Genomic DNA, 26,165 nt, shown 5'->3' with positions numbered 1-26,165 from the left:
TAAGAGAAGTGTTTCATAATGGTAAAAGAAATCCTGTATTTTAGAACATGAGATCTGCCATTTCACAAATTTCTGTAACAGAGCCACTCTATAAAAACTGAGCATTTAAGTATATTTTGATGTAATCATTTCATTTGTGTGAATAATGAAATTTAAGTGTATGTGTATTATCTTATATACACATTCCAATTATTTAATGCTTACCCATTAAGTAAAAAATATTGCAGAAAAGAACAAGAAGGTATTTGAGGAAATTAAATTATCTCTTCAATCATCACATATAGAAATTCTGAATTTAAAAGTCCCATACTTAAAATCAACTAAACTGGCAGAAGTATTTCTTAAAACAAAAGCATGCGAAAAAAAATCACTGCATGATTGTTTATTTAAAATATGACTCTGGATGTAAATACATACGGGCTTACATAATATGTGGTATTCATATAAACTCTCAATTAAAATGCTCAATAGTTCATCCCCAAAGCTTTTTGATTTTAATAAACACAATAGTAAATTTCCTTTCTTATTGAAAGTGTTTAAAGCCTTCTGAATCTTGATTTGTGAAGAGATTACTAAAAAATAACTTAGCTACAAAGAAAAATATTGTTTGCAATGTTGTCACAGATTTCTCCATGGCAAAATCGTCATATATTGCTATTGCACAATTTACAGGTACAGGTTACTCTGTGCATATAAACTCTCTATAATGACAGTGTTTTCACTGTAACTTGCTCACTATATTTAAAATATGAAATACAATTACAAAACCTTTGACAATACACTTTTATAATAAAAGTATCCTGAGGACATTACAAAATTCATTTACCAGCCCTTCATTTCTTTGCTTTGACTTTTCAATTCCTAATAGTTTTCCATATTTCATTACATAAAAATGGTAATTTCTGGTTCTAACCTAAAATAAATTTGAGCTGAATAGTATGTAACTGTCCCTTAAACACTTATTCTACTGCCAGTCTCATTGGCTAAAAAAAATCAAGTATTTTTTCAAGTTTTTTTTTTTGTAATTATGAATCAGAAAAGATATACCATGAAACAGACAGAAATAGGTTTAGCATATTTAAGATAGAAGCATTGTAAATTTTAAATATTTTGGTCAAATTTTATAATAAAATAATATTTTGGCAAAAATAATAAAATATAACATTTATTTCCTATCAATGTAGATCTGTAGGGCCCTGTACATTTGTAAATACTATACTTAATTTGACTGTTTTCACATTTGTTTCTAAAAACACTGCTATAACATTTTTAGGATTTTTAGACTAAATGCATCTTAAAAGAAATAAAATTAAAAAAAATTTAACTAAACTGTCTGATCATCAAAACTGGTGACAAATTTATAATATAAATGCCTTGTGTGCCATACATCTTTATTGCCTACTGAGACTTATTTGATTCAATATCTTTAAAATAATAATAATCTTAAAACTCTTCTTAAAAGTGACTTTAAGATTAAAATAATTTAAAAAAACTTAAAAAAACTGAGTTGTAAGAGAAGTTTTATACTTGTGGCAGTAGATGTTATGGCACAAAATACATGAAAGGAGTGTAGTTTCTGTATATACAAGTAAGATGTGTAAGATGTACATATATATACATATGCACACATATATATATACACACATAAATACATTTACATACAGACATCTGGGTTATAGAAGGGAAAGAGGAAAATTTAATAAACTCTTGGATTCTCTTATCGCTGAAGTCCCAACAGCAGTTTTAGTGGCGATGTCTTACCTTATTTGTGTCTATATAAATTTTTCATTATTAACTGGAAAAGAATTAGAGCTGTCTGTGTGACAGAAGTGAGAGGGTGGTGAATTAAGTGGTGAGTGTTATCTCGGCACCTGTCTTAAGGGTTTTCACTGTCTGTGGACTTCATGCAGTGGTATTTGCACAGAGTTTATAACAATGAGAAAACAAAGTTCCTTTAATACGATGACGTATTTACTAAAATATACTATAAATAAGTATGAATACAGCATTACTTATACATTATAACATTCTATGTTAGGCAACAGGATCTAACGCTGAACGACTTGCTATCTTTTAAGGCATCAGTGCATCAAGGGCAAAGCTCCATAAAATAAATATGACAAGAAGAAAGCATTAGTTTATCCATGGTGCAGGTGAGTATTGTGCATTGCATCTGCTCGCCACTTCTACAGAACAGGTACCATCATAAACCTTTGTGAAAATGTTACAGCATAAATTTCACATCATTTTTCAACACCTCGTTTAAAGGGCTAAACTGATCCGGCAGTATCCTCATTTTCATTGTTCCATCTGCTCCACAAGAGAAAATGTGATTTGCTGGTCCTGTCTCAATCTGCATGACTCCAGTTCCAATATTTCTAAAAATAGACTGTCGAGCATGTTCATTGATAAAAGTATGGAGAAGACTAAAGGTAGAAAGACTCCAAATCTGAAAGATATAAGTACAAAATGAAAATTGAGGTTGGTGACTGAAAATCAAAATCAACTGTAACTGCCTTCTTGTGCAGGTAGGACATTTCTAAAACAAAGATGGTCAGAATCTGTTTGAGCTGTGGTCAATCTCCTGATTCTCTGCAGGCTACAACCATTCATCAACTGCTTTTTATTTGTTACTTAAAGTCCATCCACTGAGAGTAGGAATTATTGTTAATAATGCACTGAAGATGAGACAACCTAGGTACACAAATCCAGTGACCACAGTGAAGGTTTTGCTGTGTAGCTACGGCGGGGCAATTATTTCTTATGACACTTATGATACTTGGAGATCAGAAGAGAGACAAGGATGAAAGTTAACTGACATCTAGAGGCTCTCTACCCTGGTAAAGTTTAGTCAAAGCCAACTATTAAACTTCCAGGATAGTTAATTTCTTTTCTTTCTTTTTTTTTTTTTTGATAGTTAATTTCTAAAAGTACCTATTGTGAGCCTTTATTAAAATGTCTATTTTAAATCAAATCTTGAATGTCTTCTCTAATGAAAGACCTGTGTGAAAAGGACTTCAGGACATGTTTTCTTTTTTTTTTTCTTTTTTCTTTTTTAATTTAGAGAATACTTTATTAGTTTTTGTAATCAAACCCACATATATAAGACCTTACATATTTAATACAGTGTGTTACCCCTGTACAAATGGAAAAAACTTAAGTTCAACATTTCTAGACCAATATGGCTGTTAATTTCTGTACAGTGCCAACTCAACACAGTAAACGGGGATACTTTTTTCGAAAGTTGACAGCACAGGTAAAGTTTCAAAAAATTCAAATTATATATCTGTATATATATATTTATATTTATATAAAAAGACCAATAATAGCAGTGTGTTATGCATCAACAGCAGCAACAGCTTTTCCAGGTTCTGCAGTCATCTGAACAAAACTGTAGAGACATCCAGCACACTCCATTAAAAAAAAAAAAAGTAAAAAAACAAAACCCGAGAAAACAGCACAGTTCTGTTACTCTTGTGGTACCTGGCACCATTTTTTTTAAAATTAGCTTCTCAATCATCATCTGGAAAGAAAACATTCTGAGCAACATCATTAAAAACAGCTCTGATAAAGCACGGTCACTACTACGTATCATAAAGCAGGTACAAGCTATTTTACATCCACAGAGGTATGATACAGTACTGTCCTACATCTATAATACTAGAGGATACAATTTAAAAGGCATTATTTGAGACTTGATTCTACTTTTCCAGCAGAGGGCCCAAAGGATGGTGTGACACAGCTTTGTAAAGAAACATACTCTAGACAGGATTTCCTTTCACTAGTGGCATACTTCTAAGGATTCATTCTCTCCATGAATGTCAGCTAAAACCGTTATTAAAAAAATGAAATATCCCTAGAACAAAACCGTATAACCACCGGATTCACATGAAGATGACCTAGTGGAGACAAGCTGGACCTCACCTTACCAACAAGCTATCAAATCTGTTATGTTTAAACAGTGAGACCTCCAAGGAAGGAGATGCCAAGTAGTGCTTCAAAGCTTCGGACCACAATCAAACACAGCATCCTTTTCAACAGAAGCAGAAGCTCATCTGAATATGCTCATGGATGCTGACATCAACATTTAATCATCTCCTCACTCATCCAGGAAGAGGGGGAGATCAGTTACTACTGTACTTTATTGTGTTCAAACAAATCACCATGTTACACAAATAGCAAGCTGCCATAATAAAAAATAAGGCTCCTCTATCCAGCACCAGATAGCATCATTTTACTTTCAAGCCTAGAAATTGCACACTTGTATATAAACCAATCTAAGATGAGGATTGAGAGTTCATCTTGGTGGATTTTTCCTTTGATGAATATGAAGTGTCCTTCCTTATCTTTTTTGATGACTTTTAATTGAAAATTGATTTTATTTGATATTAGAATGGCTACTCCAGCTTGCTTCTTCTGACCATTTGCTTGGAAAGTTGTTTTCCAGCCTTTCACTCTGAGGTAGTGTCTGTCTTTGTCTCTGAGGTGTGTGTCCTGTAGGCAGCAGAATGCAGGGTCCTCATTGCGTATCCAGTTTGTTAATCTATGTCTTTTTATTGGGGAGTTGAGGCCATTGATGTTGAGAGATATTAAGGAATAGTGATTATTGCTTCCTGTTATATTCATATTTGGATGTGAGGTTATGTTTGTGTGCTTTCATTCTCTTTGCCAAGACGATTAGTTTCTTGCTTCTTCTAGGGTATAGCTTGCCTCCTTATGTTGGGCTTTACCCTTTATTATCCTTTGTAGTGCTGGATTTGTAGAAAGATATTGTGTAAATTTGGTTTTGTCATGGAATATCTTGGTTTCTCCATCTATGTTAATTGAGAGTTTTGCAGGATACAGTAACCTGGGCTGGCATTTGTGTTCTCTTAGGGTCTGTATGACATCTGTCCAGGATCTTCTGGCCTTCATAGTTTCTGGCGAAAAGTCTGGTGTGATTCTGATAGGTCTGCCTTTATATGTTACTTGACCTTTTTCCCTTACTGCTTTTAATATTCTTTCTTTATTTTGTGCGTTTGGTGTTTTGACAATTATGTGACGGGAGGTGTTTCTTTTCTGGTCCAATCTATTTGGAGTTCTGTAGGCTTCTTGTATGCCTATGGGTATCTCTTTTTTTAGGTTAGGGAAGTTTTCTTCTATGATTTTGTTGAAGATATTTACTGGTCCTTTGAGTTGGGAGTCTTCACTCTCTTCTATACCTATTATCCTTAGGTTTGATCTTCTCATTGAGTCCTGGATTTCCTGTATGTTTTGGACCAGTAGCTTTTTCCGCTTTACATTATCTTTGACAGTTGAGTCAATGATTTCTATGGAATCTTCTGCTCCCAGGATTCTCTCTTCCATCTCTTGTATTCTGTTGGTGAAGCTTGTATCTATAGCTCCTTGTCTTTTCTTTTGATTTTCTATGTCCAGGGTTGTTTCCATGTGTTCTTTCTTGATTGCTTCTATTTCCATTTTTAATTCCTTCAACTGTTTGATTGTGTTTTCCTGGAATTCTTTCAGGGATTTTTGCGATTCCTCTCTGTAGGCTTCTACTTGTTCTCTAAGGGAGTTCTTTATGTCTTTCTTGAAGTCCTCCAGCATCATGATCAAATATGATTTTGAAACTAGATCTTGCTTTTCTGGTGTGTTTGGATATTCCGTGTTTGCTTTGGTGGGAGAATTGGGCTCCAATGATGCCATGTAGTCTTGGTTTCTGTTGCTTGGGTTCCTGCGCTTGCCTCTCGCCATCAGATTATCTCTAGTGTTACTTTGTTCTGCTATTTCTGACCGTGGCTAGACTGTCCTATAAGCCTGTGTGTCAGGAGTGCTGTAGACCTGTTTTCCTGTTTTCTTTCAGCCAGTTATGGGGACAGAGTGTTCTGCTTTCGGGCGTGTAGTTTTTCCTCTCTACAGGTCTTCAGCTGTTCCTGTGGGCCTGTGTCTTGAGTTCACCAGGCAGGTTTCTTGCAGGGGAAAAGTTGGTCCTACCTGCGGTTCCAAGGCTCAAGTTTGCTCGTGGGGTACTGCCTAAGTCCTCTCCGCGGCGGCAGCAACCGGGAAGATCTGCGCCGCTCTTTCCGGGAGCCTCCGTGCACCAGGGTTCCAGATGGCGTTTGGTGTTTTCCTCTGGCGTCTGGATGTGCACAGAGTGCAGTCTCTTCTGGTTTCCCAGGCGTGTCCGCCTCTCTGAAGGTTTAGCTCTCCCTCCCACGGGATTTGGGTGCAGAGAACTGTTTATCCGGTCTGTTTCCTTCAGGTTCCGGTGGTGTCTCAGGCGCAGGGGTCCTGCCGCCCCTGGGCCCTCCCCTACGGGAACCCAGAGGCCTTATACAGTTGCCTCTTGGGCCAGGGATGTGGGCAGAGGTGGGCAGTGTTGGTGGTCTCCTCCGCTCTGCAGCCTCAGGAGTGCCCACCTGATCAGGCGGTGAGGTCTCTCTCCCACCCAGGACATGTTTTCTTGTTTGTAGAAATCAACTTATTTTCTGATTTTTGAGATCACATAGGTGAAACATCTTTCTCTCTCTCACACACACAAAATCAATTCACACTACTTTTACATGAATTTGTTAAATTAAGACTTAAGTATATTATACCTTTTAAATTTTATTTTTATGTGCATGGATGGCTTACTGTACATATGTCTGTGAATCACATGTGTGCCTAATGCCTGAGGAGGACAGAAGTTATAAATGTTTGAGAGTTGTATGTGGATGCTGAGAGTCAAACCTGGATCCTGAGAGCAGCTGGTGCTTTTAATCATAGAGCAAGCTCTCTAACACTAGACTGTATTTTCAAACATTTCAAAATCTAAACTTCAGAACCAGTGTAGAAACTAAAAATAGCTGATCTAAATCAAAGTTTGTTCTATTTTAAACTAAAGTCAGTTTGAGGTAAATTACAAAGGCACCGGGAAAAAAGAAGATAGCGTGATCACACAACTGTGTTACAGCAAAACCACTACATCAGGGAGCACCAATACGGCCAACACAGAGATAGCTAACTGTCCTCTGCTTTGCTACAGTGAGATTTCCAGATTAACAGTGGGAAAAATGGCCTGCTTCTATGACACATGCAAAAAACCTCATTAAGTACAGAAAAAGGGGAGAAAACCCTATTCTGGGAAAATCCCAAACCTATTCCTGGATTTTTTTTTTTTTCTTTTCGGAGCTGGGGACCGAACCCAGGGCCTTGCGCTTCCTAGGCAAGCGCTCTACCGCTGAGCTAAATCCCCAACCCCCTATTCCTGGATTTTATTGTAGCAGTTCATCTTGTGAATAATTCTCTCCTCTATTTAGGTTTGCTCATAAAGTGAATTATCCAAAATTCTAGCCATGTGATGCTTAAGTGTGTAATTCTACTTTGTTATGAAGTTTCCTCTCAGTTCTTTGCTTGGTCTTGTTTCTTTCTCAGAGAGTGGTGAGAATGGGAACCTGGCAGCCTTTACCAGCAGCAAGAAGTTGAAATAAAAAAGTGGCTTCAAATCAAAGAAAAATAATTCTGCTAGGACATATTCAGCTAACCTAGAAATTTAGCAAACATATAACAAAGAATAGAGTCAAGATTGATTATAATATCTGAAATATATTTAGATCCATAGAAAATTTAATTCTTAAGCATTAAGCATCTTTTAAAACTTAGTAAAAAACTGAAATTTAAAGTTAAAAGTGATTCCATTCACTAAAGGATTCATTAAATAGCAATTATTACTGTTAGCCATAAGAGAACTAATTCAACTACTATTTAGAGTATGCTGGTATCATAAATATAAATAAAGGCCTAAGTTTCTATTTTTTTTTTCACATTATAGATACCATGAATCAACTGTGCTTACCTTTATATTGCCTTCTGCAGATCCTGTAACAAAGTACTCTTCAGTTGGATCAATAGCAACGGCTTTAACAGGGGAATCATGACTCTGAAAAAGCTGCCTCTGTTGTCGTTGTCGAAGGTCAAATACACATGTGAAACCTTTTCTGCCCCCTGATATTAGTAGTTGATGTTTGGGAGCATACGCTAAAACTGTGGCTCCACTGTCATGGCAGGTAAAAGCTGAAGGTCAAAAAGAACAAACAGAAAGGTTAAAACCACTTAGTAATAAAAGAAACAGACTTCTATCAGGTGGTTGAGATAGAGTAAACAGACTTGTTTTCCTGCCTAGACAGTTTAAAGACCAATGCAGTATAAGAAATGATTTGATATATCAAGCAAGAGATGTGGAGAGAAGAAAACAGGGTCAGACATGGGGTTGTTCCCACAGACTACCTGTAGTTTTATGTGAGAACATAAAAAAAGGAAACTGAAGCCAAACTGGACTCAATAGCAGCCAATGGTTGAATAGTATCTATTATATAAGATAATTATATAAGTGTGATAACTTATAAATATATATTTATACATATTATAAAGCTGCTAAGAACATTCCTGTATGAGCCTTTTTGTAGCTTTCATATACAAAACAGTACATACAGGTGGATCACGCTAGGCACATGCTTAACTTTATTATAAAGGTTTTCAAAGTGGTTGTCAGCTTGAAGCACACTGAATGTGCTTTTTCCATTACTTTATCTTGACCATCTTTTTGCAAGCTTACTTGCCATTCAAAGAACGAGAAAAAGACTTTAAAAATTCTTGGATATATCACCACTTTGTTCATAAAACTATTTAAGTGTTAAACGTAAAAATTCATCTCCAAATCAAAGCTACGTAGTTTTTCCTGTTTTTTTTTTTTTCCCTAGAAGTTTGACCTTTACATGTAGCTATAAACCCATTTGTAGTTTATTTTGTGAAAAGTGAGGTCTGTGTTAAAGATATTTTTGGTTGTTTTATGTCACCATTAAATTCTTTTAACACTATATTGAAAACTGGTTTTTTTCTTTTTTTTCTTTCTCTACTGAATCCTTTTGTGCTTCTGTTCAAGTTCAGGATACATAAGGGAGCCTATGAGATTCTTTCCAATGTACTGTTTACCTTTTTACAAAACCACTGTCACAATGCCTGGTTTACCACAGCTTTACACTAACTTTGGCTTAGGCAGTAGGAGTCCTCTGAATTTGTTTTTCTTCAGTATTTTGTTGGTTATTTGCTATTTTCATACAAACTTCAGAATCTGATTATTGTTATATACAAAAGTTTCCTTGTATTTCATTAGAACTCTGTTGAATCTATAAAGTTGGGGCGAAGTGCCATTTTAATCAAAATTAAAATTTCAAAGCTCTACACTTGGGTCATCTTCTGTATTAATTTAGATCTTCTTTGACTTTTTTATTTTTGTCCCTTTCTATGTACACATCCTGTATGTATTTTGTTTGACCAATGCCTCAGTAATTATTTTGGGCATTAATATGATAAGACCTTTTTAATTTCAAATTACATATATTCATTGTTGGTACAGAGGAAAGAAACTGGTTTAGTATACTGCCCTGAGACCTTGATGATACTGGCTTTAGGAATTCTCTTTTAGATTCTTTATACAATTATATAATCTAAAAGATGGCTTTATTTTTTTCCTTCTATTTTGCATAGCTTTTCTTTTTCACATATTGCTGCTAGAACATCCAATACAATACTGTACAGGCATGGCCATAGTATGAAGTTCTTGCTCTTCAGGTCTCTGCACTTGCTCAATGGGTTAGCACATACATGGCTGCAAATATGCATGTGCACATATACGGAGGTACTTTTATTTTCTTAAGATTTGCTTTACCTGAATGTATGTATATATACCATGTGCATGCATCAGAAGAGGACATCAGATTCTTGGACCTAGTTACCTATGGTTGTGAACCAATATGTGGATACTAGGAACAGAACACAGGTCCTCTGCAAGAGCAACAAGTGCTCTAAACCACTTGATCAGTTAGTGTCCCAGCCCCCACATATAGCTTTAATATTATCTTTGTCCCAGTGTCTCCAGTTAATCATGAGTATCTGTTTGTCTTCAAACCCTGATATCATGGGCGGAATTAACCTTGCAATCTGATAACATGTGATATTAAATACAAATCTCTTTTGAAAATATTTTGAACTCACAGTCCAGGATGGACTATGCTGCAAAGGATGGCCTTGAACTTATGAGTTGCCGAGATTGCACGTATGTACTAATATGTTGTGTGGCGCTCAGGTTCACACCTAGGACTGTGTGTGTGTTAGGCAAGCACTCTCCAAATGAGCTACTTTCCCAGTTGTAGCTTCAGTTTATAAACTGCCTTCAAAACTTACCATGAACTAAACTATTGGCAGGTGCTACAAGTGTGTCCCATAGACATATGTTTCTGGAAAAAAAAAAGGATTTCTTTTAGTTGACCGAAAAATAAAATAAAAAAATAAGCCTAGTATTAAACACTTTAACTTTGTTCAAAGGAATGAGTGTTTTTCTGTTAAATATATAAAAACTGTGTATATAACATTCTCACATAGAAAACTGCTAACTTACAAAACTGAGTTATGTTTTGATAAAGGCTGACCACAGAGATTACTTCATGCATTTACTGATCTCCCAATGTCTCAGCTGAGTAACACACAAGTCATAGAAAATACAAACACACACATGGAATCTCTAGTGAACGTGGATGGCCAGAGTCACAGTCTTGAAAGCTAGTTTCTAGTACAAACTGAGGCTTACAGATGAGTGCCCGAAGCTTGGCAAGCTCAGGGTCCTGACCACAGAGCTTAGGTGCTCTGCATGAGTGGATGGAGTAAAGAAGGCAGAGATGGTCCTGCAAACTAGCCGGCTATGTGCGTTCCCTATGTTCGTGTGAAAATGACCTACCTAGTAATACGGCATGGTGAAGACTAAACAAGTTAGCCAAATAATACAGCCAATAAATAAATAGTACCCTTTCGGCTTCAAATTTTCTGAATATACAGAAAATAAAATACAAAGAAATGTTCATTTCACCAAAAACCACATCCTTTCTTCTAAAGTCTCCATATGAGAACATTAAAGATAAGAATAAATAAATAAATTAATGGAGAAAAAAAAGAATAGTTTTTGTTTTAAATGGTACTAGAATTTTCCAAGTTTTATGCCACTAAAAATGCTTTATGAAAAAATCTTTATGATAAAAATTCCTAAGGCATAATTACTGAGACAAAGAAATACACAATAATAAATAAATTTAGCTATCCATATACACTTCATTCCAGCTATCTCTTACCTGTTGTCAGTTGAAAGACCAGCTGTAGCTATCAGAGAGGAGGAACTAACGAAGACAAAATCATTGGCTGTCTTGTTATGGCACTGCCAAGCCTGGAATGTTATAAACAATAAATGTCACTGTTGCTAGTCGAATTTCCAAGACAAAGTGGCTATATAACTAAAATGTGATCATATTCTTTATATCTCTTAAAAATAATTTCTATCTTTCTATCTTCTGAACTTTTAGAAAAATTGGAGAATACAAGGAACTTTCATGTTGAGTCTCCCTCTTTCTGTAAAAATATGATAGTTCCTGAACCATATTTTTCACTTTTGTTCAACCAATATCTTAAGAAACAAACATACAGAGGTTAAACTTCAAATACTCCCCTAGATCTAGTTAAGTGGGAAAAAGCAACAACAAAGCTGGTTTATAAAGACAGAAACCAGAATTAACATTATTTTAGATGTAAATGTCTTTGTCAAATTGGCATTATGTATTTTTCAGATCATTTAAACTTTTACATAATTGTTCAATAATAAATCGTTACTATAAACAAAATTAGAAAGCTCACAATACTTCTGAATACTCAATCAAACTTACTATGATACATTTTATCGATTAAAAAAGAAAAGCACTTGTCTCAATCAGTCTTTTCTCTGGAATATAAACTCACACAATTCACACTGTAGCCTAATAAATCTCTGAGGAAAAGAACTGACGAAATCCTTTTTAAGTTACCCTAAACAATTCTATCTTGTGTTTACTTATCAATACTGAACTCTAACCTTTAGAATTAACAGAATCATAATGTATAATCTTAATCTTTTTTAATTATACACCGTTATGTTTAGTTCTGTAAGGGTTTTACTGAAGAACAGACTAAGTACATTTTTATTCTCTGTAGGCAAATTTTTATGAAGGATGCACACTCTTAAACAGAGATGAAAACAACAGGGTCAGTAGCAAGAAGCCTTTTCTACTTTGTAAGTAAGAGCTAAGTAAAGAAAACAGTCTGATGCACCTGCTAATCTTCTTAATTAGGTAGAAGACTGATTTATAGCTTAGTGGGGTTAGAAAAATTTCTAGTACTTTCTGTGGATCTCTGAAGATATGGTGCTGTTCTAAAGCTTACTCAGTAATTTTCACATATTACAACAGGAGCCTGTAGTAGTGACAACAGATAAGACTATTTTATTTATTAATTTTAATATATTACTTGTTTCAAATATAGCCTTGGTTTTATAAGCGTTCATAAACATACATACATACATACATACATACATACATACATACATACACACACACACACATACATACATACATACATACATACATACATACATAGAATTTTTTACTTACCAGATACGGCTTAGGCATGCTCCCAGTAACTGGGCAACATTTCCAGTTTGTTTGGTACAAACTTAAATATCCATCAGCATCAACAATTCCAAACTTTAAAAAAATTCAAATTATTAATTCAAATTAAAACATACATTTATCTTTATCCTCAATGTGACACAATGTTTAGCATATGATTAATAAAGACTGTGTACTTTTTTATTTTTTATATACCACTTTAAGAAAACTTCTAGTGTAGAAAGAAGCAAACATAGTTAAGTAATGTGCACCAATAGTATATATAGTTCTTATAACCTTTCTAAAAATAAATATTGAATTGACTATTAGGCCACAAAAATCCTTTTTGTAACTACAAATCTATGTGTTCACACATACACAAAAAAAAAACCACCAAAAAACCCAAAAAATAAGGTCTTTCAAAAGCATGCAATTTGAAAAAATACATAAATAAGATGACCTGGCATGATACTACACACCTGTGATTCAACCCTTTAGAAAGCTGAGGAAGGAGAATTGTTCTGAGTTCCAGTGTCAAAAGACCACTCAAAGGACAACAAAACAAAACACAAAACAAACAAAACACCCTCAAGCACAAAGCAAAAGTACACAAATAATAGAAAGTAAAATAAGAATTAATTATCGTAGTCAAACAATTCTTTTGATGAATCTCAAGGTAATTTTAATTGGGAAGATAATGAATTAAGTATAGGAGAATGTGATACAGACCTCACAGGTTAAAATAGCTAACTTTCTAAAAGACATTATAAAAATAGTATATCCTAGTAAGAGGACTCACAGCTGTAAATCTCAAGCATTTAGGAGGCTAACGCAGAAGAAAGAATTGTAATGAATTTAAGACCAATATGAGCCACAGAGAGAGACCATGTTTACAAAAACAGAAAACAAAAAAGGCATGCTTACAAAGTATATGAAACTCATGTCTATCTTGGATCCTGGTCTTTTTCTAACTCTAGATCAATCACCTACTATAACAAGCTGATTATTTCCTGTATGAATATTCAAACACTCATATAGATTTTTTTATAGTAAATTGGATAATATACAGATTCAAATTTACATTTTAAGTTTACTTTAGCTATCCTCATCAAGACATACACATCTAGCTATTTTAGTACTGTGTGGCATTGTAGTGTATAATTGTCTTATAACTTTCTTTTTTATAGACAATTTTCAACTTATTCTATTAAAAAAGGTGCTGCTTTGAAAATTCATATAAATATACACTGCTTTATAATTATATAGACTAGATATTTAGAGTTGGGAATTCTTTGCATCAATTAAAATTTAAAGATGAATGATCTCATTTTGTTCCCTGGGACCCACATAGTGGAAGGAAGGAAGGGAGGAAGGGAGGAAGGGAGGAAGGGAGGAAGGGAGGAAGGGAGGAAGGGAGGAAGGGAGGAAGGGAGGAAGGGAGGAAGGGAGGAAGGGAGGAAGAAAGGAAGGAAAACACCTGTAAGTTGTCCTTAGAACTCAACATATGAGCCACAGTATGTTCTTGCTTTCTTTTTACAAACTTCAAAAAATGTAAAAAGTTGAAAATTCAAGGTAAAATCAATTTTAAGTAAAATATTTTAAGCTTACTATTTATTTTTTACATATTAGTAACACTAGGAACTATCAGAATTTAAAATATTTACCAAGTTTTAATTTCCAGTGATGATTACTAAACATATTCAAATTTTTGTAAACTTCATATTGTTTACTTACTGCTTCAATGTTTTCTGAACATTCTGATAGCCTAATGTTTTTGGATTCGTTTTCCTTTCTCACTAGCCCTTTTTTCCTCATTTATTCTTTTCTGGAGTAGAGCTAGATTTGTTCTTCAGCAGGGATAAACATAGACTATAAATTCAAATAGTGTTAATTTATAGTTGGCTGAACATCAACTTATTTCTCATTCCTTATCTAACGGGATTCTATAAATATAGATCTACTAATTATAATATTTTCCCTCTAAAATTTTGAGCAGTCTAATTCCAATTATTTGAAAAGGAAGATGAGTAAATAACATTTACAACCCCATTTCTTTTACATTTATACGACTATTTCTTTATACTTGAATCAAAACAAAACTAAATAATTAGGTATGTGTACATATATATGTCAATACATCTTAGTACTAGGCAGTCCCTTTTTTGTGTGAAATTATATATTCTTTGCTTTCAACAAATATTTATTAATCCTTCAAATACTTCTTTCCCCTACCATTCTGATTGTTCTAAAATCTTAATATCTTAGTTTTGTTGAAATGTTCAGTCTTTTGAGTACCTAATTCTATCTGTAATTCACAACCAAACTGATGTAAATACCCGGGATGGACTGAGTCTTCTCTACCATTTACTCAGGACGCTTCCTTAATAAAGGACAGAGCACGTTTAGGTGTTGTACGATTTGGTCCACGACATGGTTAAAGTGAATGAAAGGTTAACTGCTTAGCAAGATATCTGGCAGGCAATGAACTAAAGCTTGTTTTTGTTTTACTTTAAAACAGACTTTGTGATAGCAAGTGTTAATGCTGAAAAATAAGTCAGACTACAGAATCAAACTGTAGAAAGGTTTGAGTATCATAGTGAAGAATTCGGTAAAAGTTATCTTGAAGGGTTTCTCAAAAAAGGATATTACTTATTTTAATTATGTTGTTCATAATTATCGGGAAGATGGTTTATCAAAAGAACACACAGATTAGAAGTAATAGCACAAAGTCAACGAAGATGGAAAGCATAAAGACAGTATTTCAGATTACACTTACCAAGCACCCATAATCTGAAAAATCTGAAATCCAAAATGGTCTGAAATCTGAGCTTTGTGAGCACCGTAATAGAGATTTAGGAAAAGGAAAATGCTGTTATCTAGGAACTGTGTAAATGTTTAGTGATGTGTGATCTTGAAGACAAATTCCAGGCTAATTTACACTTTAAGCCATTGATTTGAAATAAGCAGCAATGGGAGAAGTAATAGCAAAGGGATGGTCTAGAGGTGTTTCAGCAAACTTCTTTTACAGCATTCATTTCTTTATTATTGTTACACATCTTTGCATAAATATATAAATAACTTGCCCAATCTGTTGAGTGAGTGAGTGAGTGTGTGTGTGTGTGTGTGTGTGTGTATGCATGCTTCCAGGGATGACCATTTTGTATTGGATAACCAGTTACGAGGATTGTCCCTGGAAGAGATCAATTCTCTTGGTAGTCATTAGTTGCCTATACCTTTTTTTTTTTCTGTCTAGGGCCCTATGAAACGTCCCACTTCTTTATTACTATGTCCATTGGTGTTGTTATTGCTTAGGTAGCCATATCACTGAGCTGTCATGAGTATACTTTTCCTGTCATTTCTAAGAGAAAAATCTCATATTACACCTCCTAGTCACACGTTTCTTAAATGGCTCTGTAATTAAAGGTTTGCCCTCTATAAGGTCTTTGTTCTCCTTAATTCTGCTAGGAGAAACTACTAAAAGAAAACATAATGAACAATGGAACTGTTATGTCAAAATGTTCTATAAAAGCTGCGTGGCTAGTCCAGTTTGCTCATGTGTCACTCTACAGCAATGCTTCTCAGTTTTAAAATGCATACAAAATCACAAATGCAGGCGAGTTAGACAGATCTAACACACCCTGAACTGTACTTGCTGCTGAATCATACGCGGGAGTAGATTCTAGGAACCAAACAAAGGAATGTAAGATAGAGCACTGGTCCTTAGGGTACATTTAAATGTAGTAGTGATATATGTGTACCATATACTACAGAAGAATCAAGTGCACTTAAATGTTCTTTCAGAAGAATTAGAAGAATTTTTATGAATTAGTACTTTGAATACTCTGTTCAAATCCTTAAACTAATGAATTTATACACCAACCTTTCTTTTAAAAAAATCATTTAATTTTCAATAGTACCTTATTTCCCTGATAGTTAAATCTCATTCTTGTAATTCTTGAATTGCCACCAGATCGAAAACAGGTTATCTGCTGAGAATGGCCCCATTCAAACATCCTGACACTTCCATCTTGAGCTCCTGTCAGATCTGCAGGACAAGATGACAAAATGACATATTTATTAAAAAGTTTTGAGAAAATTTATTTAATCCAATCTAGAATTATTCATCAGTGACATACCTAGGAAATAAATCAGTCCATTTATATAAATTTCCCTTTTATTTTTCATTTCATACAAGAAAGATATTATGATGTACTTTCATTTGACTAAGAGCATATCTTCAAACAGGAGAAATATGTATATTAGAACATGTCTATAAATTAAGATTCTTCTCAAAATTATCTTAATGTCTTAATAGCCTAGATAATTTTTATATTTACTACAATAATTGAATAAACCTTTATCAATTATACTATTGATGTTTAAATTTGTTTTCTCAGAAAGTCACATTAAAGATAGTTTTGAATGACATATTGAAGAAAAAAATTTCATTTTTAAGTTATTTTGATTGACTTGTATTCAGAATTAGTGTGGTATAGGAATAATGAAAATCAATACATATAAAATTCCCAGTAAGTGTTAATTATATTATTAACTGAGCTTTACTGAGTCTTTATCAAATACTTAATATAAATGAATTCAGGCTGTTTTAGAATGTTTTACTGTGCATTGGGCAGGGGTGACAGGGTAACAACATGTCTTTACACTAGCTAGAAGGAAGGGATACTAACTCTTTTCCTCCACGGTCCTAATTATATTCTTTTATTCCTTTATATTTATGGCTGTTTTACCTGCATGTATAGTTGTGCAACATGTGCATTCAGTGCCTGTAGAGATCAGAAGAGGGTTTAGGATCGCCTAGATCTGGAGTTAGATATGGTTGAGTTTTATGTGAGTGCTAGGAATGTAACCTGGGTCCTCTGGAAGAGCAACAGTGTTCTTAACCTCTGAACCATCTCTCTGACCTCACAGTCTTACTTAATTATAACCAATGAGGATAGCCATTTAAAACTCTATTAAGTTTTCCGAGTATTATCTACAGTGCTAAGAACTCTAGGCTGCATGGCTCTGGTGTGTGGTGTATTAACAAACCAAAACAACTCACTATGAACGGTGAGACAAAAACTGAACCTTCAACTCTAATTAAGAACCTATCACTTAAATGAATCAAATTTCTTTTCATCGTACTTCCTCAAACCTTTTATTTTGCTTCTGCTACCCTAGTGTGATGGCTGGTATTTTACTGTCTGGGTCTCAATTCATGTAAATTGGTGAGACATACCTGTCTGTGTTTGTGAAAATGTTTCTAGAGGATTAACTGAAAGAGAAAAAGAGATGTAATACTAACGTAGGAAGTGACATCTCATAGGCTAGAGAAGCATATGGAACAGAAGAGGGCAAAGGAGAAAACTAGCTCAAAGTGACAGCACATCCTTTTTCTATGGTTCTCAGCTGGCTCCCACCCCACTCATTTCTTCTCAAGTGACCAAAAGATTTGACCCTCTGAAACTTTAAGCCAAAACAAATTACTCCTCCCCTTTCAGCTGGTTCTGACAACTATTTGGTGACAGCATTGAGAACTTAATTAATATCTTGGTAAAGCCATAAATCACCTGCTGTCTGATTCTATAAGCTTATGAAATGGCGCATGTTCAAAGAGCCTTCTGACGATTCTGTGTCAGAAGACAAACACAAAGGAGACTACTATCCTAAAAGCAACAGCCAATCAGGTACAGGGTAGCCTTATGTTCATTGCTTCTTGCTGATATATATAAACCACCACAAAAAAACATCATACTCAAGATTTCAGCTGATTTGAACACATTTTCCCACACTAACTCTGTAGTATAGGATGTATGCATTACTTTTATAGAGGGGCCTCAGCATTTGTTAAGACGGTTTCTACAGAGGATCCTAAGGTGTGCATCAACTGCCTGTGAAGTAAATATAGTCCCACAGAATCCAGGGCACAAAACTTGTTTCCAATTGCTCAGTTATTCCAGATTTCCCACTGACATACTCAGGCAAGATCATCATTGTTATTTATTTGTTCTATTCAAGAGGTTTTCTTTTTCTTTTTCTTTTTCTTTTTTGCATTGGTTGTTATTTACTTTGAATCCTAAAGCTGTTAAACCAAGTATACAATCTTCAAAGACACTGACTGGGAAAGCACCTAGGGATATGAGGTCAAGTGTGGGATGGCTACATCTTGGAATTGCAATGTCTCTTTGAGTTTAAATGCCTTAAAAGAAAATGAAATGGAAACTTGAGTTTCTCAGTAAAGTAAGTCACTTTGGTAGGAGGGCTCTGTAGCCTGTGGATACAAGTGAAGACCCTGTCCAATATCATTGAGAGTCCTGAGCTTAGATCATCATGACATCCCTTTTTATGAGCTAGGATTACATGTGTGGCCACAAAGGCCAGTGAGGATGGCACCAGTCACTGAGCCCTGGGCTTCCTAAATGCTATGCAGTCACTCTGTCAACTGAACTATGTCTCTACATCTATTATCTTAAAGTCCTCAACCTCCTGACTTTTTTTCTTCACATAGAATCTTTTTGTGTAAAAAGGAAAAGGCTGTAACAAATCCTGCTCTGGTTGTCTCTTTTTTTTTTTTTTTTTGGTTCTTTTTTTTTCGGAGCTGGGGACCGAACCCAGGGCCTTGCGCTTCCTAGGTAAGCGCTCTACCACTGAGCTAAATCCCCAGCCCCTCTTTTTAATAGAACATAAATAGAAAGATTGGTTATATTACCAAGTTTTTGACTGGAAAGTCATACTTGGAATTCATACAATTAAATATGACTATAAAGTATTAAGGTAGTTTTATGTGGCCAATAAAGCAACTGGAAATAAAACTGGCCTACCACTATTTACATAGTTTACACAGCTGAGTAAGGGCTGTGTATCACTTCTGTAGCTCTAGAGATCTAGGGAAGAAAGGAACTAATGGCAAGTCTATGGGTTGGTTCTGCAAAGTCTATATAAGATTCTTCCTAACTGTCCAGCAAAGATCTTTTCAAAACCCTGTATAATCACTATTCTTCTTGTATTTATATAAATATTCAAGCCAAGGTCAAAGAAACTAAACCTACTTTAAAGAGTCTATCTTTGGTAAAAATTGGGGCCATGGGTAAGCTGTATACATTTTATGAGATTAAGTTCTATAAAAACTCATGAACAAGAAGATTAGTGAGTTTCTTCTTCATTGTCAGTAAATATATGTATGCTAATAAGTACAGTCCAATCCTAGGGAGACAAAAATTCCTCAGGGCTCTTCAGACCTCACCCTATTTATCTCTTTATCTGTGCTACTTTATAAAAACCTTTATAATAAAATATCAAATGTAATTATAGTGTTTCATTAAGGTTTGTGAATTACTCTAGCCAATTAGTCAAACCAAAGGAGGGGGTTGGGAAAATCCCCTTCGAGCCAGACCTATAATGGACGTGAACAACAAGTACCATTAGCCTCTGAGGCAGAAGACAAGCTTGGGAACTGAGTTCTTGGTTTGTGGCTTCCAATTCTAACTGCAGGTAGAGAGTGTCAGGACTTGAACTGAATTAATAACATTAAGTTTATCTTCAGAGTGGGATAGATAAGGGAAAAAAATAATCACACAATTGACATAACAAGTGTTGCTGAGAATGTATAGAAACAGAATGTGTTTTCCCATTTAGGAAATTATTTTTGTTGCATTTGTTTAAATAATAAGCACTTATTATTTAACTAAAATACCTCCTGGAAAATATGTTCATGACAAAGAAGACATATTGAGGAACAATTTAATGATTAGTTTAATTAACTTTACTTTTCCAAGTCTCTTACATGTAAGTTATGGAAATTCTTCCCATAGAGAAAATATCCCATAAAACAATGGTGATTTTTTTTCTTACTTAATATTTATAAAATAAGTCCACTAATAGCCTCCTAATAATGGTTGAAAATATCTTTATTAATATTTATTAGTTTTGGCCTAATAAACATTCACTGCAAACACTCATTGTACAATATTAAGCTACCAGAATATATGCAATAGAATTGATAGCTTTTCAAGTCCCTTCAATATTTTAGGACAGTTATAAAACTTATTAATAGAGGGTAAGAACATTTTTAAGCAATGCCAAAATTTTGTTTACCAATATTATTTAAACCTTGTACATAAAATACACATTTTTTTTTTGAGAAAGGGCCTCATTTTGTAGCCTTGGATTGTCTTAAACTCACTTAATATAAACTTAATATCCTTCCTTAGCCTCCCAAGCACTGAGATCTCCGATATGTGCTACCCATATGCTGTGCTAAAATACATATGGGCATCTTATTATATATGCTTTGATGACTGTCTTCAGTTCTTTCTTCAAATTTTTATGTGCGTGTCTATGTGTCAGGTCCATGCTATATATACTTGGGTACACAAAGAGGCCAGAAAGGGATGTCAGGTCTTTTTAAATAGGAGTCACAGGAGGTTGTGAGCCCAGTAAAATGGGTGCTAGAAACCAATCTTGACAAGTTAAGCGGTAAGAGCAGCATTAACTGCTTAGCAATTTCTCTAAATGCAGATTATCTGTAAAGCTGTATAAACTCAATCTAAGGGATCCAATCGAATATTTTATATCAATTTAAATTTTTAGTATGAGAAGTCATTCTCTAAAATTTTTTGAACCATTTTATTTGATAAAGAACTCAATTTAGACAACACATGCTTATATCGAACCCCATAATACAGCAGAAAAGAATACAGGACTTTGTTAATTTTATTTTATTATATAATTGTCTATGAGAAAAAGTGATGAAAATTTCACCCATTAATAATTTGGATAAACACGAATATCTCTCAATACACTCCTTTAACTGTGAAGGGAATGACAAATATTTTTAAATATAGAATAATCATATAGAATGAATACATTTTAAACTCCAATTAATCAACGTCCAATAAATTAATTATTTTTTCAAAAACAAGAGAAACTTCTGATTTCTAGGAAGAAGAAATAAAAAAAAATTTCCTACGTAAAACTAGAAATATTTTGGAATAACCCCTTTTATGAATTCTACTAATGTACCCAATGAAAAAATAAGCTGAAAAAACTAGTGTAACACAAATTTATCTATAAAAAATAAGGTAGGATAAAGACTATCTTTCAATTGAAACGAAAAGTTTCCCATGAATTCGCTATGCAATTTATCAAAAAAGAGTAAAAATGAGAGAATCATCGTTCATCATTGTCAACTTACAGTAAGGAAGAGTTGGATGTGATGTCATTCTTCTAACATTATTAATGGCTTTCTTAAGCATCTGGTAAAAGAAGAAATATTTTATAGTAACAGTAAAACAAAGGACTAGAAATTTAAGTTGTAGGACTGGGTATAGCTCACTGGTAAAGCACTTCTTACTTAGGAGTTAGGTGCTAATTTAAATCTTGAGCAATACACAGAAACAGGACACACACAGACACAAGACGCACACAAAATTTCAACCTATTAGTTAATCAATACTTCGAATACCCACTGTACCCCTCTTTTTGGCAAACAAACAAACAAACAAAATTTCTTCTCTCCTTTTTTGCCAACTGATTCACGTTAAATATTTTTTGGAATTATTTAACTAGCCTGTCAAAAAAAGAGTAAAATAACTGTGTAAAATTAAAGGGAGCTGCATGCTAGTTTACACTTGCATATTATTTTATATCTGTCTGTCAATTTTGAGGTAAACATTTTAGTTGGGCTGGAGAGATGGCTCAGCGGTTAAGAGCCCCGACTACTCTTCCAGAGGTCCTGAGTTCAATTCCCAGCAACCACATGGTGGCTCACAACCATCTGTAAAGATATCCGATGCCCTCTTCTGGTGTATCTGAAGACAGCTACAGTGTACTTATATATAATAAATGAATAAATCTTTAAAAAAAAAAAACACTTTAGTTGTTTTCTTTGGATTTTAAATTGTTTAACTAGCCTAAAGTTGTTGAGTAGCCTGGGCAGCAAGAAAGTAGCCCATCAGAACTGGTACATGACAGGAAACAGGAAGATCCATGGGGATGAGTTTTATTCCAAACCAGAAGTTGCTTTTAAAAAGTACTAGTACGGGGCTGGGGATTTAGCTCAGTGGTAGAGCGCTTACCTAGGAAGCGCAAGGCCCTGGGTTCGGTCCCCAGCTCCGAAAAAAAGAACCAAAAAAAAAAAAAAAAAAAAAAGTACTAGTACTAATCCCTCAGTAACAAGGTAGGATTAAGAAAATGTTTTATAATTTTTCAGAAAACAAAAACTTGATGAATATATGACGATTTCTGTAAACCTTACTTTGTTTGGGGGTGGGAAGGGGAAAGAGGTCAAATTTTGTTATATTGCCCAGGCTCACCTGTAACCTGCAACTCTCCCGCCTCAGCCTCCTGAATACTGAGATTATTACATGTAAGCTCATCATATCTACCAAAATCCTATGCTCTTAAAGAATTGTCTAAAAGTTATTTTTTCTTTTAGCGCGCGTGACCAAAATATCACAGGAAAGTAACAAAACACAGATTAAAAGTTTTTCTGAGCCCTCTCGTTTCCACTTGCACCTGGAGCTGACTCTATGCCACATCACTCTGTACTCAGATCCTGCTGAAGGAAGCCGGTCTCAGAAGTGCTGACACACAGGCTTACAGGAAGGTCAAGCCACTGTTAGAGACTGCAAGACCAGCTAATACCAGAGATTAGCAGATGGTGAGAGGCAAGGGCAAGAACCCACCCAACAGAAACCAAGGTGACTTATATCATTAGAACCCAGTTATCCCACTACAGCGAGCCCTAAATACCCAAAAACATCAGAAAAGCAAGATTCTGACTTAAAAATCACAACTCATGATGATGTTAGAGGACGTTAAGAAGGACATAAATAACCCCCCTAAAGAAACACAGGACAACACAGGTAAATGAGTAGAACCTCATAAATAGGAAATACAAAAATCAAACAAACAGGTTAAGGAATTGAACAAAACCATCCAGGATCTAAAAATGGAAATCGAAACAATAAAGAAATCACAAAGGGAGACAACCCTGGAGATAGAAAACCTAGGAAAGAGATCAGGAGTCATAGATGCAAGCATCACCAACAGAATACAAGAGATAGAAGAGAGAATCTCAGAGGGAGAAAACATTGACACAAACATTAAAAAAAAAAAAAAAAAGCAAAACGCAAAAAGCTCCTAACCCAAAAAATCCAGGAAATTCAGGACACGATGAGATCAAACCTAAGGATAATAGATATAGAAGAGAGCAAAGATTCCCAACTTAAAGGGACAGTAAATATCTTCAACAAAATTATAGAAGAAAACTTCCCTAACCTAAAGAAAGAGATACCCATAAGCATACAAGAAGCCTACAGAACTCCAAATAGATTGGACCAGAAAAGAAATTCCTCTCATCCCATAATAGTCAAATCACCAAATGCACAAAACAAAGAAAGAATATTAAAAGCAGTAAGGGAAACAGGTCAAGTAACATACAAAGGCAGACCTATCAGAATCACACCAGACTTCTCAAAAAAGAGTATAAAAGCTAGAAGATCCTAGGCACATGTCATACAAACCCTAAAAGAACATAAATACCAGCCCAGGCTACTATATCCAGCAAAACTCTCAATTAATATAGATGGAGAAACCAAGATATTCCATGACAAAGCTAAATGTGCACAATATCTTTCCACAAATCAAGGCCTACAAAGAATAAGAGATGGAAAACGCCAACACAAGGAGGAAAAGTATACCTTAGAAAAGCAAAGAAGTAATCTTCTTCCAACAAACCCAAAAGAAGACAGCCACATAAACATAATTCCACAGCTAACAACAAAAACAACAGGAAACAACAATAATTGGTCCCTAATATCTCTCAACATCAATGGATTCAATACCTCAATAAAAAGACATAGACTAGCAGACTGGATACGTAAAGAGGACTTTGGTGCATACATGCAATACATCTCAGTGACAAAGACAGATAATAACTCAGAGTAAAAGGCTCGAAAACAATTTTCCAAGCAAATGGTCTGAAGAAACAAGCTGGAGTAGCCATTCTAATATCAAATAAAACAGACTTACAACCAAAAGTCATCAAGAAAGATAAGGAAGGACACTTTGATACTCATCAAAGGAAAAATCCTGCAAGATGAACTCTGAATCCTGAATATCTATGTTCCAAATTCAAGGGCACCTACATTCATAAAAGAAACTTTGCTAAAGCTCTAAGCACATGTTGTACATCTTAAAATAATAGCGGGAGACATCAACACCCCATCTCACCAATGGATAGATCATGGAAACAGAAACTAAATAGAGACAGAGAAATTAACAGGAGTTATAAACCAAATGGATTTAACAGATATGTATAGAACATTTCATCCTAAAACAAAACAATTGGTCACAAAACAAGCCTGAAGAGATACAAGAAGATTGAAATAATCCCATGCATAATATCAGATTACCATAAACTAAGACTGGTCTTCAATAACAACAATAACAACAGAAAGCCCAAATACACATGGAAGTTGAACAATGCGCTACTCAATGATAACTTGGTCAGGGAAGAAATAAAGAAATTAAAGACTTCTTAGAATTTAATGAAAATGAAGACATAACATACCCAAACTTATGTGACACAATGAAATCAGTGCTAAAAGGAAAACTCCTAGCTCTGAGTGCCTCCAAAAAGAAAGTGAAGAAAGAATACACTAGCAGCTTGACAGCACACCTAAAAACTCTAGAAAAAAAGAAGAAAATACACCCAAAGAGGAGAAGGCAAGAAATAATGAACCTCAAGGCTGAAATCAACCAAGTAGAAACAAAACGAACTATACAAAGAATCAACAAAACCAGGAACTATTTCTTTGAAAATCAAGATAGATGGACCCTTATCTAGACTAACAAGAGGGCACACAGAGAGTATCCAAATTAACAAAATCAGAAATGAAAAGGGAGATCTAACAACAGAAACTGAGGAAATCCAAAACATCATCAGATCCTACTACAAAAGCCTATATTCAACAAAACTGGAAAATCTGGATGAAATGGACAATGTTATAGACAGACACCAGGTACCAAAATTAAATCAGGATCAGATAAACTATCTAAACAACCCCATAACTCCTGAAGAAAAAGACGCAGTCATTAAAAGTCTCCTAACCAAAGAAAGCCCAGGACCAGCTAGGTTTAGTGCAGAATTCTATCAGACATTCATAGAAGACCTCATACCAATACTATCCAAACTATTCCACAAAATTGAAACAGATGGAGCACTACCGAATTCCTTCTATGAAGCCACAATTATGCTTATACATAAATCACACAAAGACCCAACAAAGAAAGAGAACTTCAGACCCAATTCCCTTTAAATATCGATGCAAAAATACTCAATAAAATTCATGCAAACTGAATCTAAGAACACACCAAAATGATCATCAATCATGATCAAGTAGGCTTCATCTCAGGGATGCAGGGATGGTTCAATATTCAGGAATCCATCAGCGTAATCCTCTATATAAACAAACTCAAAGGAAAAAAACCACATGATCATCTCCTTGGATGCTGAGAAAGCATTTGACAAAATTCAACACCCCTTCAAGTCAAAAGTCTTGGAAAGATCAGGAAATCAAGGCCCATACCTAAATATAGTAAAAGCAATACACAGCAAATCTATAGGCAACATCAAACTAAATGGAGAGAAACTTGAAGCAATCCCACTAAAATCAGGGA

General features: G+C 34.7%; 1 protein-coding gene across 4 annotated transcripts in view; it reads right to left on the bottom strand.

Annotated features, from left to right (window-relative positions):
* Window positions 1–367: 367 nt before the first annotated feature.
* Window positions 368–26,165, bottom strand: part of Dmxl1 (Dmx-like 1) — a 170,495-nt gene continuing 144,697 nt past the window's right edge. For all 4 annotated transcript variants that reach the window (XM_006254710.5, XM_006254711.5, XM_006254712.5 and 1 more), the window contains 7 exons: window positions 21,676–21,736; window positions 16,400–16,527; window positions 12,486–12,578; window positions 11,142–11,233; window positions 10,204–10,256; window positions 7,817–8,034; window positions 368–2,449 (listed from right to left, as the gene is read on the bottom strand). In XM_006254710.5, coding sequence (XP_006254772.1) covers window positions 2,225–2,449; window positions 7,817–8,034; window positions 10,204–10,256; window positions 11,142–11,233; window positions 12,486–12,578; window positions 16,400–16,527; window positions 21,676–21,736 — 870 coding nt within the window. In that variant the 3' untranslated portion in view covers window positions 368–2,224. The remainder of the gene's footprint in view (window positions 2,450–7,816; window positions 8,035–10,203; window positions 10,257–11,141; window positions 11,234–12,485; window positions 12,579–16,399; window positions 16,528–21,675; window positions 21,737–26,165) is intronic.

This window comes from Rattus norvegicus, chromosome 18 (genome assembly GCF_036323735.1).
Source record: "Rattus norvegicus strain BN/NHsdMcwi chromosome 18, GRCr8, whole genome shotgun sequence".
Classification (NCBI taxonomy): domain Eukaryota; kingdom Metazoa; phylum Chordata; class Mammalia; order Rodentia; family Muridae; genus Rattus; species Rattus norvegicus.
The sequence above is the reverse complement of the archived record's forward strand: the minus strand, read 5'-3'. Positions and strand labels throughout refer to the sequence as shown.